The sequence below is a fragment of the Lygodium microphyllum genome, chromosome 13 (assembly GCF_053477565.2).
Source record: "Lygodium microphyllum isolate KBCC chromosome 13, Lygodium_microphyllum_v1.1.10, whole genome shotgun sequence".
In the NCBI taxonomy this organism is placed as follows: domain Eukaryota; kingdom Viridiplantae; phylum Streptophyta; class Polypodiopsida; order Schizaeales; family Lygodiaceae; genus Lygodium; species Lygodium microphyllum.
The window spans coordinates 26,259,224-26,276,496 of NC_141147.1; the positions used below are offsets into that span (position 1 = coordinate 26,259,224).

The 17,273-nt window shown below is 38.5% G+C and overlaps 1 protein-coding gene across 1 annotated transcript in view; it reads right to left on the reverse strand.

Annotated features, from left to right (window-relative positions):
* Positions 1 to 5,441: 5,441 nt before the first annotated feature.
* The window catches only part of LOC148026441 (hexosyltransferase GAUT11-like), a 54,562-nt gene continuing 42,730 nt past the window's right edge, over positions 5,442 to 17,273 (reverse strand). The window contains exon 2 of the mRNA XM_087690879.1: positions 5,442 to 7,303. Coding sequence (XP_087547005.1) covers positions 5,855 to 7,303 — 1,449 coding nt within the window. The 3' untranslated portion in view covers positions 5,442 to 5,854. The remainder of the gene's footprint in view (positions 7,304 to 17,273) is intronic.

The following is a 17,273-nucleotide window of genomic DNA, read 5'->3' on the forward strand; positions in this document are numbered from 1 at the left end:
ACGACACTTATCACACTCACAGCACCGTATTTTCAATTTCCAATTTTTAGCTTTTCATTCAGCACTTTTATTTTGGATAGCTGGACCTCATCAATTGTATCACAGTTTGTCTCATAGGCCAGTTTTGGTCTTTAGAAGACGTTAATATAACTTCTCTCTCTCTCTCTCTCTCTCTCTCTCTCTCTCTCTCTCTCTCTCTCTCTCTCTCTCTCTCTCTCTCTCTCTCTCTCTCTCTCTCTCTCTCTCTCTCTCTCTCTCTCTCTCTCTCTCTCTCTCTCTCTCTAGTAGCATCCCGACCTTTAGAAACAACAATGCTAACTTTCAATGAATTAAGGCTTTATATAGCTGGCATGGAGTACCCTACCTCTCACTCATCATTAAATTTAAAGGCTCAAGCACCTCTCCTTCTCATTGTCATACATGTTTGGACTATAAGGGGAGGGGGTGGATTTGTTTGTGGTGCTAGAGACTAGGTAACACTACTAGAGAGGAGATGGAGTGCTCATTTGGTGGTTGCAAATTGGAGCAGGATAGTGGGCATGATAGTGGACAATGGCGACTATCAAATAAGTTTTTTTTCATTGAAGTTTGTTTTTTTAACCTTAGGTTGATTCCCCCTCTAGCCCCTTGTCATGTCTGGTAAAAGGGGAGGAACACTCAAGATATTAAAACTAATGAATGCTAACAAGCTTATGAAGCATGTGATTTGGGAGCTTGGACGCCTTGTTGAAGGTCGAATTTCTGTATCCATGGTAGAAGAGAGAGAGACATGCACAGAGAGAGAGAGAGAGGACTAGGCTACCATAACGGAGGGAAAAACAATAGAGGAATAAAAGAAAGGAGGGAAAAAACTGAGCGCCATGCTTTTCACTAATTTGAATTTCGATTATGTCAGTCATTATCATTAATCTAGAAACATCATTAAATAAAAGTAGCCGAGACTATGCCATTAATGCAAAAGATGTCATAATCACGAATATAAGAGACTAAAAATAGATAATAAAAATACAAATTCATAATATTATTATATTTATATGTTTTTGTAAAATGATTTTTTAATTTTTTTTAAATAGAAGTTTCGTTACGAAGGCTTTGCTCTTATTGGTCTAGAGCACTCTCTCTCCACATCCTAAAAGGCATTTTCGAGACCTCAAAACTCCCCTAATGCCTTGTTGCAAGCTAGCCTATCCCTCCAAGTCTAGAGTGAGTTAGCCCAACTGTACATACCATTATCATCATAAGAAGAATGTCAATGACACACTAAAATACATCCAATGCAATGACATAGAAGCATCAAAGGCACATTTATTTGCATTATTTTGAATTCCATCACTAGAATGAATGTATGGCACTAAATACACCTTTAGGAACAACAAAAACATTGCCTTTAGGTGCAATGAAAGTAAATGCTTTGGGATAAGATGATGCAATAATACCATGTCAAAGAATAATAGCTAGCTAAAGCTTGTACCTCAAGATAGTCTCTAGGTGTGTGGAGTGTCTTGTTGCTTAAGGGCAAAAAATTGGTTGGTTAAGAGCTTAAGTAATATTGATGCGGTCATCTATCTTGCATTTGTTGATTGATTGAGAAACATATAGTCCATACTGAAAGTATTAAAAGGGGTGGTATGATGATCATTGTGGGCATGTAGTTTCTATCTCAATTATAAGACAAGGTATAAAAATTATAAAATCCTACTCATCAACCGAAATGTTTATCTACATCAATTAATCTACTTAGCTATTCCAAGGAACTCTATACATGGTCATCTTGTTTCCTTAAAGTATTAGGTAAGTCTAACCTAGGATCATCAAGAAAAATCCTCACTCTAAAGCTGAATAGCACGATAATCTCATGCTCATATTCCAATATGGATCCTTAGTCAAGCTACGTTGATGCTCACCGTGATATCAAAGATCCCATGCAAAATGGATTTGACAACAAATGTTATGTGTCTATGATCCAAAAATGTATATACATCCACGTCTATGATCAAAAAATGCATGGATATGATGCTCATCACTTGAATTGGCATAGCTATATATTGCCAGCATGCACAACCATGCCTAATTACTAGGCAAGCATAGGAAGACCAAACTATTTGCATTGATCCACTTTTACAAGCAATGCTATGAGACTAATATATACCTTATTATCATTAATATAATTCCTCTTTCTATTACACTTCACACATATATGTTTCTAAGTTTAATATACTCATATTATGATAGATATTTATTCTCAATATTGTTTTATAATAATTGATGATTGTTCACATGCATTTTTTTACAATGATGTCCAAATGTCTAAGTGATTTTGGATATTAAAAGAAGATGGGTAGATATCAAAAGAAAAAGAGGAGCTATGGACAATCCACACCAAAAATTTATGGATGTCATATGGTAATATACTTAGTAGATGCTCCATGCCTAGATTCCCACTAATGTTCGAAAGCATGTTTCATTTGGGAAGAGAGTTCATAGAAGGTTGATATAAGGAACATAATGTTAATTTTGAAAGCTTTGACAACTTAGACTGATACAATGTTGAATGCATAAATATACAATATATAAGGATGTAGCACTCATTGATATATAGAAAGAGGAAGACAAGCATTAACAAGATCAAGCCAAAGTATATCTCTAAAGAATCTTTATGACTATTTCTCAAATATAAGCATATTTAATAGTGATTTCTATTCACATCAAGCCTATCATGGCATACATATTATCCTCAAACACTAAGCCTACAATATTACATAAATTTGACAAGCCATAAACTATATTGACAATTATTCCTCCTCCTCCTCCTCCTCCTCCTCCTCTCTCTCTCTCTCTCTCTCTCTCTCTCTCTCTCTCTCTCTCTCTCTCTCTCTCTCTCTCTCTCATAATTAATAACTAATAACATATATGCATAAATATGTGTATAATACATTAATCAAAGTATAACTATATATATTTTTATTAATAATTAATTATTAATATCTAATCAATTATATTTTTGTATCATTATACATGCGCTCATATAAATATTATTATTTTAAAAATAATATATTAATAAATATAGATTAAAATTATATTAATTATCAACCGTTAATTAATATATTTATAGTTAATTATTAATATATAATCAATAATATTAATATATTAATAATTATAAATAATGTGTGTGTGTAATACATGTGTGTCTATTTGTATGGTATTGAAAACATGTGTTCTCTTTCTTATCATTTTTATTTTGTCTCCTTTTTCTTGTCTCATATTTCTTCACCTCATATTTGTGAAGTATATGCATATTTATATATGTGTATGCATTGCATTTGTGTGTGTGTGTGTGTGTGTGTGTGTGTGTGTGTGTGTGTGTGTGTGTAAATGAATGAATGATACACACACATACATGTTTTTCTTTTGCTTTTTCTTATTTTTTCTATGCTCTGTGTGTGTGTGTGTGTGTGTGTGTGTGTAAATGAAAGAATGATACACACATACATTTCTTGATTTTGAACCATTAAAATTATTATCACATTTTGTAAGTTTAATTTTTTTAAAAAAATCTTTTATTACGGTATATGTGCATTTGTGGATGTTTTTAGAGTATGTACATATTGCATATGCATGTTCAACTATTAAAATATATCAAGTGGTATATCTAATTTTTTTAAAAAATTTATATCTGTATGAAAAGGAGAGAGAGAGAGAGAGAGAGAGAGAGAGAGAGAGAGATGGGATAGTTAAAAATAAGACATGGACACACACACACACACACTCTCTCTCTCTCTCTCTCTCTCTCTCTCTCTCTCTCTCTCAAAACTAACTCATGTGTGCATACTTAAAAATAATATACTTTAGATTTCGGTATGTCAACTTCTTGTGTTACTTGCTTTTGTGTTTCCATTTATGCACTCATTAGCTGGTTTTTGCAATAAAAAGTAGGAGACAATGTGAGCTTTTGTGTTTTTGTTTATGAGCTCAATCTCTAATTGTTGCATTTAGCAAGAAATAATGCTAAATTTTGAAAGAATTTATCAAATTAGAACTTATGTTGGATAGTTGAAAATCAAGTTGCTTTTAGTGAAAGAATAACACAAAGAGTCAAACCAATTGAAAGCAACATAAGTTCGATAAATCTCCCACACTAGATCCACCCTAGTCTAGGATTCACTTAGATGAATCGATCTCTTTCCAACATTCCTAACAACATCAAAAGCACTGTTTGAAAATCGACGCTACTAAAATTGACCACAAGTTGTTACTATACAATGAATTAAAACATTGTACCCTAATTGTAATCGATAATCATATCCGCCATCATTCTTGTGTTGCTCTATTAACATAGAAGCAAATTTGGTAAAGGAGTACAATTCTATTCAATAGCAATGAAAATGGGATTGAAACCTTCTAAGCCACATTCATGTGGTGATTGCCATGATTCAAGATGATAAGAGGCATGTGAGATATCAAACTGGAGGGGTGGACATGGAAGCTTGTGGTTATAGTAGCTCTTCTACACACACATCTAGAGAGAGAGGTTTAGAAATCTTGTCATGGAGGTGGGCAAGGGATCTTGAGGCTATGGCACACAAACACACACACAAGTATAGCAAAAAACTATTGCTCCAAAAAGAAAGCATACAAGGAAAGCTACCGCAAAAACAAGGATGCATTGTCCTTTTGCTATTAACATTCTTTCCTAAAAGCTTTCACTATCAGCATTCTTTTTTGAAAGTAAGTCAACTCAAGACCGGTTATACACCAAGTGACAGGTGCTCAATCCGTGCCTGGAGTGTGGGCATGCACTTTTTAAAACTGGGCAAAGACAAACACAATACCTTTACACTCCAAAATGACACATTTTAAAAAAAAGTAAAAAACTAATAAATATATAATTTTTTTGATTGGTTGCAAATGCAAAAAGTGCACCCTTGTCTATCGCTTTACAAAGTGGGCAAGGGAGACGCCCCATCCAAAAGTGGGCGAGGAGTTCAAATGTTTAGCAAGTAAACAAGTCATGCCCTCTCCAATGTGTAAAAAACACCGAACACCCAACCCTTAAAAAAGTTTTTTGATTGGTTACAACTTACAAACTAGGTGTCCATCATTTGATGTGTAACCAACCCAAGTTAACCAAGGAAATTTTTCCAAAGAACGGGGTTGTCACCGCATCATTGTACTAACAAATACAAGCAATGTTGACAAGCTGGGTAGAAAATGCCGAAGTTTGAAATTGCCAGGAGCACCAAGAGCATTGAAAGACCATGACTATCTTCAACTTTGTTCTTAGTGTGGCCTACCTTACAAAATCGTTTACAAAAGAGGTAATGCAACTCCTAATAGGAGTTGTAGATTTCCACAAGAATTGAGTGCAGTTCACTACCTGACACAATGATAAATATAAGAATATTATGCCCTCCATTATCATGTAAATTATACTGAGCTCACAAACATTTACATTTCCATTTACTAGATTCTACCAACTGCATCCCTCTACTAGCTGTAAACTCTGTAGAACAGCTCAATGAGCACTTTTAACAGGACATTTCTCTGCAAAGTCATGAATGTTTAAACATAGTGTCTTATAAAGCAGCTGCAGCTAAGTTTGCCTCTATCAATTCATATTAATATTTCGAAAGAATAGGAAAGTTACAGCTTGGGATGTAGACATAGTGATTTGGATGTAGAATTGGATGCCTTTTGCACTTGAAAATATGCGGCTGCAAGCATTTGAGCCAAGAGAACAAAGTCCCAACTTAGAACCAGTAGAACTTGGCCAGAGTAGCAGCAATGGGATACAGTTTTTGTAACACAAAGCTCAATGAATCAAATAAATGAACATCGTGTCAAAAATGGCCTGCAGTTAGTGAACATTGCACTGTTGCAGCAAGGAATGTGAAAAGTTTAGATACTTCTCCCAGAGAGGTCTGTACCTACTCATGGCTAGCTTCAACCATGGCTTCATGTTACCATTGTAATGGAGGACTGCCCCTCCTTCAATCAGCTGCTCATCTACATTAGGATCATAACCCAATCCTAAAACATGCCACCTGCGGTGCAAAGGTTGTGTCAACCCATAAAATGTCAAAAGCCCAGGTGGCAATGTACCAAGTTTCCACAAAGTCCTGTCCACATTTTGCTCTTGCCAATAGTGATAGCGTTGCGTCACATTTGACTTCCTCCAAGCCAGGAGGTCAAACACATTCATCCCAAAGGCCCACCCACAAGCATCTGGGTCAAAGTTTGAATGGATTTTTGGGTGTGAAAAATTAAGGTATTTGTGATACCTGTGAAAGGACTCCAGGCATGTTTCTACAGCTCCATTGACATTACCATGAAGATCTATTGAGAACAGCCCTGTCAGGTCCCTCTGAACAACTACATCATCATCAAGGAACACAACCTTCTTGAGGGCAGGGTACACCTCTGGAATATAAAACCGAAGATGATTCAACATTGATAGGTATTTTGGATTTCGGAACTTCACAGCATTTCTAGAATCCTGACCTCCCTTGAAATAGTAATTTTGAGTCTCTGCATCCTGGAGTTGTTTCAGCACAGGCACATATGAGGCATTGAGCCATGTGAAACTATCTATGTTCTGCACCACCACAGTTGCACCCTTAAAGTCATTCATGCCAAACCAAGCTTCCATTGCACCAAAGTTGACTTGGTCAGTGACTAGATGAAAGACGAGCTGATCTGGGTGGTCAGCATTCTGAACAGTTGAATTCACCACCACTGATGTAGCCAGTATATTGTCGGAAAATATGCAAAAATGAAAAAGTTTATTGTCTATAAGCTTTGCAGAGCGCTTCTGCCGAGAAATGAAACTCCGGAGATCTGGATCCATTGCCCATTCCATTGTAAGCCTACTACCTAAACAGTATAAACCTTTTGGAACAGCCTCAGCTGCAAGTTGACCAAATGTGGTGCTCTGGACCGTTGCTGCATTTACTCGTTCTTCTAATGCCTGGATCTGGGCTTTGAGTTTCATGATCATTGTGGCACTGTCATAGTGGAGCTCCTTCGCCTGGTATATCAGCAGTGATAGCTCCCGGAGTACTGGATTAGCTTCATCTAGTGTAACAGGATATCCTCGAGTCACAGACTTGGAAAGAAGCTGTTGACATGCTCGAATTTGTGCACTAAGCTCCCAAGCAAGTTCTAAATTGTTGTTTTCCTTAGCAATCACTACATACGCCTTTGCTAGAGTCACTTGATCTCCCAATTGCCGAGTTAAAGAACCTGCATTAAGCATCTCTTCTGTCAAATTCAACGATTTCTGGCCACCAGACTGGGAGCTGAGAACCTGCATTGCACACAATATGACAAATCACAAAAGTGTCACACAACAAATCAGGTAAGAATGTTACTTATGATTGAATTGATAATAGCTCACCTTACTTTGATGGTTTCACAGAACTGTTACATTACAAAACACCTTGACTTAATGATGATGCACCTAACTTCAATAATTTTCCACCAGAGTCAACATCATCTAAGAAAAACTCAAAACAGACATACACAAAAAGAGAGTGAAATATTACATTATGGCCTTAGAGTCCAATGATTTAGGACTCAGCTGCCCTGGCCCTAAAGTGTCCCTAGTGCATGCACACTAGATCACCTGATGACCACAAGGCATGCTGTTAGCACATATCTAGATGTCCAAGGATGTAACACTTTCCATACCATAGTGATAGTGTGTCCCAATGTGCTTAATGCAAGTCTGAAAGACCAGATTTCTCATAATTGCCATAGCACTCTCATTGTCAACATGAATGGGTGGTACTAGCAAATGCTATATGCATAGATTGGCTAATAGATGTCTCAACCAGACACATTCCAAGGTAGTTGCAAATGTTGCCATATATTCAACCTCACAACTAAAATTGGCCACTGATGTTTGCTTCTCGCTAGCTAAGCTAAGAAATGCAAGAGTCCCAAAGCATAAAAGAATTGCCACTAGTAGAACTGATCGTATGATGAAACTCCTCAAGGTAGAAAAGTCCAATTTTTTAGTGTCTTTGAGATATCAAAAGACGCGTTTGCCTGCTTGCCAATGTTTTGTGTGAGAACTACATACATAAATCTACTCATTTATGACACTAGATTCTATAGATCTAGACTACTATGACACAAATAGATTAAGCATCCCGCAACTTGTTGAGATAGAGTGAAACTGTGAGAATGCGCAACAAAAGAAGGAATAGAAACACAAAGACAAAAGAACAGAGAGAGACTGCAAGAAAAGAAGAAAGAAATCTGCATTGAACAAGGAAAGAATGCTGAATACAAGAGGACTGATCAGTCTGTGCATGCAGCCCACAGCACCAGTGAGGGCACCAGATCAGGCTAATGATAACGGCAGCATTGAAGATGGAGGAAGATGATGGAGTCGAAGTGTGCACCTGCCAAGGAAGGAAGGAGGATGAATGAATGAATGATCTGCCAACTGACTGGGGAAGGCTGTAAATAACCAAATACCCCCAAATCTAGCTGACCTAGAATCTGGGGACAAAATATGGCCAACCAGCATTTAATGCTAGTAAAATGCTAGAAAATCTCAGAAAAAATCTTCGAAAAGGTGGACAATGTCTAACAGGTGAGGCAGACTGACAAATGTAGAAACTGCCCGAGAAATGCACACAAAATCCTCACTACAGAAGAAAATGCACTAAAAGGTAATATATCGAGTGCTCTAAGGCTCACAAGCAAGAGATGACAAGGCATGACAATCATGATTGCTAACAAAAACATGGTTCTCCTTAGGGTTGCATTCTATCTACGCAAGCATCCAATCCATCTAGTCTAGTCAAACTGTTGGGTGTAAAGTCCCTTCGTCTCTATGTATAGTCTTACGGGTGTGAACACCCTTAATGTACCCTAACATATAAATACATTATTTTATTCTTTGTGCACCATCACAAACGGTACACCTATCTCCGCGTTCACTTCCTCTAACTCCTAGCTCAGCTCTGCTCTTCAGCTAACGCCTTGATCTCACACTCCATTGCGCAAGAGATGACAAGGCATGACAATCATAATTGCTGACAAAAACATGGTTCTCCTTAGGGTTGCATTCTGTCTACGCAAGCATCAATCCATCTAGTCTAGTCAAACTGTTGGGTGTAAAGTCCCTTCGTCTCTATGTAGAGTCTTACGGGTGTGAACACACCCTTAATGTACCCTAACATATAAATACATTCTTTTATTCTTTGTGCACCCTATCTTTGCCTTCACCTCCTCTAACTCTTAGCTCAGCTCTACTCTTCAGCTAACACCTTGATCTCGCACTCCATTACGCACTCACCCCTTCAAACTCGTATCAGAGCACAGAGTGCACATTTCCCGAGGTCAAAGGCAAACGTGGGTAGGCAGTCGATGGGGCTGCTGACTGACAAGCGCCAAGTGTAACTAACCAGTGACAGAAATTGCACGCGACAAGGTCCAAGACGAGTGTGCAGCTGACAACCAGAGCAGGCGAAGGACTGGACGTGACAAGACAAGTCCAACATGGGAACCAACATGCAAGCAACAGCTGCACGGAGTCTTGACGTTATCTACGTGACGGCAGAGACGGCACTAAACTTCGTGTCCCACAAACAACTGGACTTCATGTCCAAAAGGCGCACGCAGCCAAACCTGACACGCCAATGACCAAGCGCCAACATGACTATCATAGGTCGGTGATCGGGCAAATGACGTGACGTCTGACAGGTCACGGACCTAGACAGTAGGCCAACAGACACATCTTCCATTTTCTTTCAGAAAATTTTTTGTTTATTTTATCTCCTCTCTTCCGGGTGTTTACGCACGCAAGCACAGTGCGCAAATTTGTGCAAATCTAGGCCCAAAAATTTGGGGCTTTTCTAAATTGAGTGTTGTTCATGCAAAATTGAGGCATCTGCGTTAGAAATTGCAAACATTATGCACATTTGAATTGGAGATTTCGCCAAATTCACTGAAATTTTGTTCATTTGAGTGAAATTTCTCAACGTTGGACCCATAAAATTTGGGGCTTTTGCTGTACTGGTGAAATTTTGTTCACCTAAGTCAGATTGGTTGACATTGGTGACAATCGAACTTGAGAAATTTGGGGCTTTTGCAAAATTTTGTGAAATTATGCTAATTTTGCCCGTTGTATTAATGCAATTAGGGCAGATTTGATAGTGAATTTTTGGGGCTTTTGCTGAAAACTATGGATTTTGGCAAAGTTAATGCATGAAATGCACTTTGGGAATATTGCTGAAGCAATCTTTTGGTTATAAGCAGAGTGATTTGAGCATTTTTTATCTCCCACTTGTGCGATTTTGGAGAAATTGCAAAGATTTATTGGTGTTTTGGGTATCAAAAGATGATATGAGCACATACGTATAAAGTACACATGTTGGACAGCTCCCATTGAGTTGATGCATTGCTGAATATTCATGTTGCAGCAATCTTAATGATCATTTGCAGATCTGGGATTGGTGCAAATGTATTTTTGGTGATATTGCTGAAGTGGGAGTTATCTGGCAGTCATGTATGCATTTAATGTATGCTGAAATTGCAATCATACTGCTGAAAGTCATTCGTTCTACTACTATACATGTACTTTGACTGAATTTTGCTATTATTTGCTAAAAAATTGAGCTGCAATCGGCTGAATATTAAGCTCATTTTTGCTGTCATAAATTGCAGCATTGAATTTCTGGTTTATTGCTGAAAAATGGGTGCAAACGCTTCTAGTAGCACTGACACTAAATCCCTCTTTGAAATCAAGAGGTTTAATGGCACTGGCTTTGACTTGTGGAAGGATAGGATGCAAGGCATTTTGTTTCTCAAGGACTGTGAAGATGCTCTCTTGGAGACTAAGCCTGCAGCTATGACAGATGTGGATTAGGCTAGACTTAATAAGAAGGCCATTGCATACATTATGATGATGTACTTACAGACATCAAGCGTCTTGATACAGGTTATGCCATATGGAAAAAGCTTAAGGATACTTATGAAAATACAACTCCTATGAATCAAGTGCATCTTATGAGTAAACTTGTGAACATGGAGTTAGATGAGTCTAAGCCAGCATCTGAGCATTTGAGTGCTTTCACAGGGGTTTTTAGTTAGTTGCAGGACTCTGGTTTGGCAGCTTTCGATGATAAATTGAAAGCTATTTTCTTATTGATGACTTTGCCTGACAACTGGGAATCCTTGGTTGTGTCACTTAGCAACAATCTAGCTTTGACTTTTGATGGTATAAGAGGTTCAATCCTTAATGAAGAAATCATAAGAAAGTCTAGTGGTGAAAGCAGTGGCTCAGCTTACCATGTGAGAGGCAGGTCTAAAAAGAGAGGTAATGCAGCCAGTAAAGGTAAAAGCAAAAGCAAAAGCAAGAACAAACAGCAAGATGTCACATGCTATCAGTGTGGGCATAAAGGGCATAAAAAGCCCGATTTCCGGTACTTCAAGAAAGAGCAAGAAAGAAAGAAATAACAAGGTAAGAAAACGAAGGATCATAAGAAAGATGATGACAGCTCTTCCTCAAAAGAAGTTGCAAAGGCAAATATTGCATCTAGTGTGGTCATTGAAGAGCTTCCTGACATTGAAGAGATACTTGTTGTAGCCTCATGTAATGATGCTGATATTATGGCAGCAACAAGTGATATGCACATCACCAAAATGAAGGTAATTAATGCCTTACTTTCAGCTCATGATGGGCTGTTACAATCATGGATAGTGGACAGCGGTGCATCTTTTCATGTTACTCCGTCTTTGGAGTCATTTTCCAAATACACTACAGGTTGTCTAGGCAAGGTTTACTTCGATAATAACTATGCATGTGAGAATGAGGGTGTTGGCACCATTCACTTAGCTCTTGAAAATAGCCAAGAGCTGATTTTGCAAGATGTCAAATTTGTACCTGGAATACAGAAAAGTTGACTATCGATTGGGGAGCTTGATGCTAAAGGATATTTTACTACCTTTGGTGGTGGATCTTGGAAGGTCCATAAGGGCTCTATGCTGATTGTTAAAGGCGGCAAAAAGGGGACTTTATATTACTTACATTGTAAAGCATTACCTAGCAAGTTCTTGGCTGTAGTTGTAGTCCATTCACAGACGGAGCTTTGGCACAAAAGACTTGGTCATATGAGCCAAAAAGGCCTTCAAGTTCTCTCCTCTTTAGGAAGATTTGATGTAAAAGGCTCTGGTCTCGAATTTTGTAATGATTACTTATATGGAAAACAAGTGAAGTCTCCTTATTACTCTGGTATCCTTAAGAAGTCTAATGCTCTTGACTTAGTACACTCTAATGTGTGCACTATGCCTGTTAATTCTTATGGGGGTGCACAGTACTTTGTTACTTTCATTGATGATTTCAATAGAAAGTGATGGGTCTATGTAGTTAAGAGTAAAAAGTAAGTGTTGGATTCTTTTAAAAAGTTTTATGCTTTTGTTACCACACAAAAAGGGCTTAAGTTGAAAGCCATAAGAACAGATAATGGAGGTGAGTATGTCTCAAAAGAATTTAACAAGTTTTGTGAGATGCATGGCATTAAGAGGGAGTTGACAGCCCCTTACAATCCTGCATCAAATGGCGTGGCTGAAAGATTTAACCGCACACTTTGTGAGAGAGTAGATGCATGCTATCCACAGCTAATCTCTCGCAGCAGTTTTGGAGAGAGGCTCTTAAAACTACAGTTAATGTATGCAATCACTCTCCCAATCGTGCATTGGAAAATGGCATTCTTGAAGAGGTTTGGTGTAGCAAACCTGCTTCATATGACCATTTGTGTGTCTTTGGCTGTGATGCCTTTGTGCATGTACCTATAGAACAAAGGACCAAACTAGACATGAAATCCATCAAGAGCATCTTCATGGGATATGGAGATGAGGAAGAGATAGGTTATAGAGTTTGGCTTCCTCAGGGCAGAAAGGTAGTACGCAATCAAGATAGTATTTAATGAGGCAAAGTTGCTGAAAAATGCTACATATGGCGATCTTGACAAAAAGAAGGTCAAATTTCAGCATGAACAGCCAACCATTCAGCAACCATTAGCTGAAAATTCTGTCCCTTTTGATGCTGAAAATGAGTAGCAACCTATTATGCTACAGCCAAAAGATCATGGACAGCAAATAGCTGCATAGATACACAGGATGAAATAGGGCAGCAAGAAGAACTTGCTGAAAACAGATTACAGCAGCAAGAAAATGCTGAAAATCAGTCACCTGGTGATGGTGTGCACATTCCTTAAGATGTAGGCCCACTGCCTGATAATACATATCATTGGGTAAGAAGGTCTACACGTGTAAGAAGGCAGCCACAGAGGTTTCAACCATCTTTGGATTGCATTTTGTGGACTGATGAGGGTGAGCCTTTGACATTTAAAGAGGCATAGTTATGTGAAAACAAGAGAAAGTGGGAGCTTACTATGCATGAAGAGATGAAGTCTCTATATGCAAACAACACATGGGAGCTTGTACCTTTGCCCAAGGATAGGAAAGCTATTCCTAATAAATAGGTTTACAAAGTGAAATGTATTGATGGGAAGCCCAAGTACAAGGCACAGCTTGTTGCTAAGGGCTATACACAAAAGGAAGGCATAGACTTCCAAGAGGTCTTTTCACCAATGGTGAAGATAACTACACTCCATGTTTTGTTTGCTCTCACTACATCCTTAGATTTAGAGTTGGATCAAATGGATGTGAAGACTACTTTTCTTCATGGTGACTTGGATGAAGAGCTGTACATGAAGCAGCCAGAAGGATTTGCTATTCCAGGAAAAGAGCATTTGGTTTGTAAGCTAAAACATAGCTTATATGGGCTGAAACAAGCCCCTAGACAATGGTACAAAAAATTTGATATCTTTATGCTCAACCATGGATTTAAACGCAATCATGCAAATCACTGCTTATACACTAAAAAGGCTGATGATGGCAGCCTTATTGTGCTGGTTTTATATGTGGATGACATGCTGATTGCAGGACAGCATGAGAGTACTTTGAATGCTCTTAAAAGGCAGCAGAGTTCAACATTCTCTATGAAATATTTGGGTGCAACTAAATGCATTAAAAGAGACAGAGGGCAGCATTTGTTGTTTCTCTCATAGGACAAGTCCATCAGCAAAGTACTTGACAGGTTTAATATGGCTGAAGCTAAGCCTCTTGGTGTGCCTTTATGCACATACAAAGCTTAGCAAATCTGATTGCCCTAAGGATGATGCAGCTGCTAGTGCCATGAAGGGTATACCTTATGCATTAGCTTGTGGATCTTTGATGTATGCCATGGTTGCAACTTGCCTTGGCATTGCTCATGCAGTGGGAGTTGTTGGCAAATTCATGTCTAACCCTGGTAAGCCACATTGGGAACTAGTGAAATGTATCTTCCGATACTTGAAAGGTACACAAGAAAAGTGTATATGCTATGGAAAGGGTACACTAGAGTAGCAGGGATTTTGTGATTCAGACATGGTAGGAGATCTTGACACTAGGAAATCTACTAGTGGGTACGTTTTAAATTTTTACTTTGGCTAGTGGAGCTATCTCTTGGTGTTCAAGATTGCAAAAAATTGTGGCACTGTGTACTACAGAAGCTGAATATATTTCAGCCACCGAAGCTTCTAAGGAAGCTAATTGGCTTGGCCGTCTGGTCAAGGATTTTGGTCTTTCTTCACGTACTCCAATGCTTGGTTGTGATAGCCAGAGTGCAGTATGTGTGGCTAAGAATGCCATGTTCCATGCACGTACCAAACACATAGATATTTGGTATCACTTTATTCGACAGGTCTTGGATGATGATCGTTTAGTGGGAGTTGGTTAGCTTAAAAGTACCACTTCGGACCTTTAAGTGGGAGATTGTTGGGTGTAAAGTCCCTTCATCTCCGTGTATAGTCTTACGAGCATGAACACACCCTTAATGTACCCTAACATATAAATACTTTTTTTTATTCTTTGTGTACCATCACAAACGGTACACCTATCTTTGCGTTCACTTTCTCTAACTCTTAGCTCAGCTCTGCTCTTCAAGTAACGCCTTGATCTCGCACTCCATTGCGCACTCACCCCTTCACAAACATGTAAGGTTCGTCTTGGACAAGCCACAAGGTTGTATTTCGTCTACAGGATAAACCAATACCATCCACTTCATCTAGTCCAATTGGACATGTACAATTCATCTAACAGGCTTAGTGAATTTTTTTGCCTTTTTTGCCATTGAAGCTCTAAAAAGAAACTATTTGGCCCACTTTTTGAACACTTCTTTGGCTGGTCTCTTTATCAACAAGGCTTGTCATACTTTCACCCCATCCCTCAAGCTCTCATCTCTACTTATCTTGTATCACCAACAGCCACAATCTTCAAGATCGAGATCTAGCATCTTCCTCTTCATCTAACTTTACCTCAATCTCCTCTCTTACCACCTCTTCTTCATCTACCTCCTCTCTCTTTCCTTCGTCTACCTCTCCATCTAGGCTCTACCTGTACCTCTACCTTCTCTTCTTCCTTCACATCCTCTTCCCCTTCTCCTACTTCTACCTCTATCTTATCTACTACTCTACCTCTATCACAATGCCTAAGCCTCTTCATAAAGCCCTTCGGTTTATACATCTCAACTTAAAGCCTTCGGTTCATTCATCTCACCTCCAAAAAGCCATGAAGTTTATTTTTATTACATATTTTTAATATTATATATAACTTCTCAATGAGTATACAAAACACCAACTTTGTCAAAAAAATGTGTACACTAGGTACTATTGTAAGTCCAAGTGTTGGACACATCCTACGCATCATATTTGATCACCCTAGTTCTCCTACATTGTCAATTGAGATGAAGCATGTTTCTACTAGAGTAGAGAGTAGCCTACAATCTTTCATCTAGAAACTCAACAGTGGTTGTCCACTATAACAATATCATCGTAAGCCACCCTTAACCTATGCAGACCGAATATCAAATAATAATGTATATAACCAAGATCTATTATGTCAAATGCTTGCTTAGCATGTCATCCATATACAAAGTTAAGATTATCATTGATCAAATCTCCACCTCGCTGACAGAGGGTGCTTTCAATTGGGCTGTTGATTACACTAATTTCAAGCTAGAGACTGTGGAGATTGCCCTCAGGGCTGACAAAGACTGAGATCTTTGAGGTGGAGACATACGCAGATATTCTCTCTGCACCCGTGTATAATTCTGCATCCTTATACAACATTCTTCGCTGCAAATTCTCTCTCTCTCTCTCTCTCTCTCTCTCTCTCTCTCTCTCTCTCTCTCTCTCTCTCGGTCATTTGCTTCCGCATTGCTTCACTCTGACATGGTCTTGCAATCCTTCTTTCAATGACTTGTCTTGCCATAAATGTGACAAATAGACTCCTTGGCTTTATCTTACTTAGTCTTCTCATCCTTTTTCTTAATCTTCCCCTTCTGATGGGAAGACTATCGTATCAACACCTCCAACTTGAGAGCGTTCTCACTTTTAAGTTGTTATTCCTAATCCATGACCATTACAACCAACTCCTCCCACATAAGGATATCTGTCCGCCCTGAAGCAATCAAGGCGGATTAGCATACACTAAATCAAAACGGTAATTGCGAAAGAAGAGTTATCGCCATGTCCTCTGAGGTAATCAACTTACATGCATTCTAAATCTGTATTTGCAATTGTTGAAGCTTACTAACATGCTTATGCATGAAAGTGAACTTGGATGGATTCAACATCCGCATCTATACCTCCAAAGATACACGTTTCATAACGGTCATCCGATTGTACAATTAGTCTAATTCCATCCATATCTCCCAAGCAACTATCAAATACTCGATGTGAGCTATCACAACTAGAGTGCAAGAGAGAAAGAAAAGAGGGAATACATGCATTCAGTTTATCCAAATATACATGTACATTGAACAACTCAAGTTTCTCATCAACAAAAAGCTTGGAGGCATCACAAGCTATAGAACAATCTATAGCCTTGGTCACAAGCTTCGCCAAATTGTACAACTCCAGGATGGCAAGCATCATTATCCGCCAAAAATGATAATTCTCCCCATTGAGCTTCCGATCAAAAGAAAGAGTTGATAACACAAGGACCTTACGATCCATAATAGCCTGCAATTCCACATCAATCTCAAAAAACATTGTCACCAGAATAACCTACACAAGAACAAGGAAAGTCCCCCTCTAACTCCACAACAAATGATTAAAACAAAATTATACCTTAGGCATACATAAGAGTAAAATTATACCATGAGGATTCTTATTACCAGTATCTAGTTCAAGTATCTGTTATCGTTGTTCTCTTTA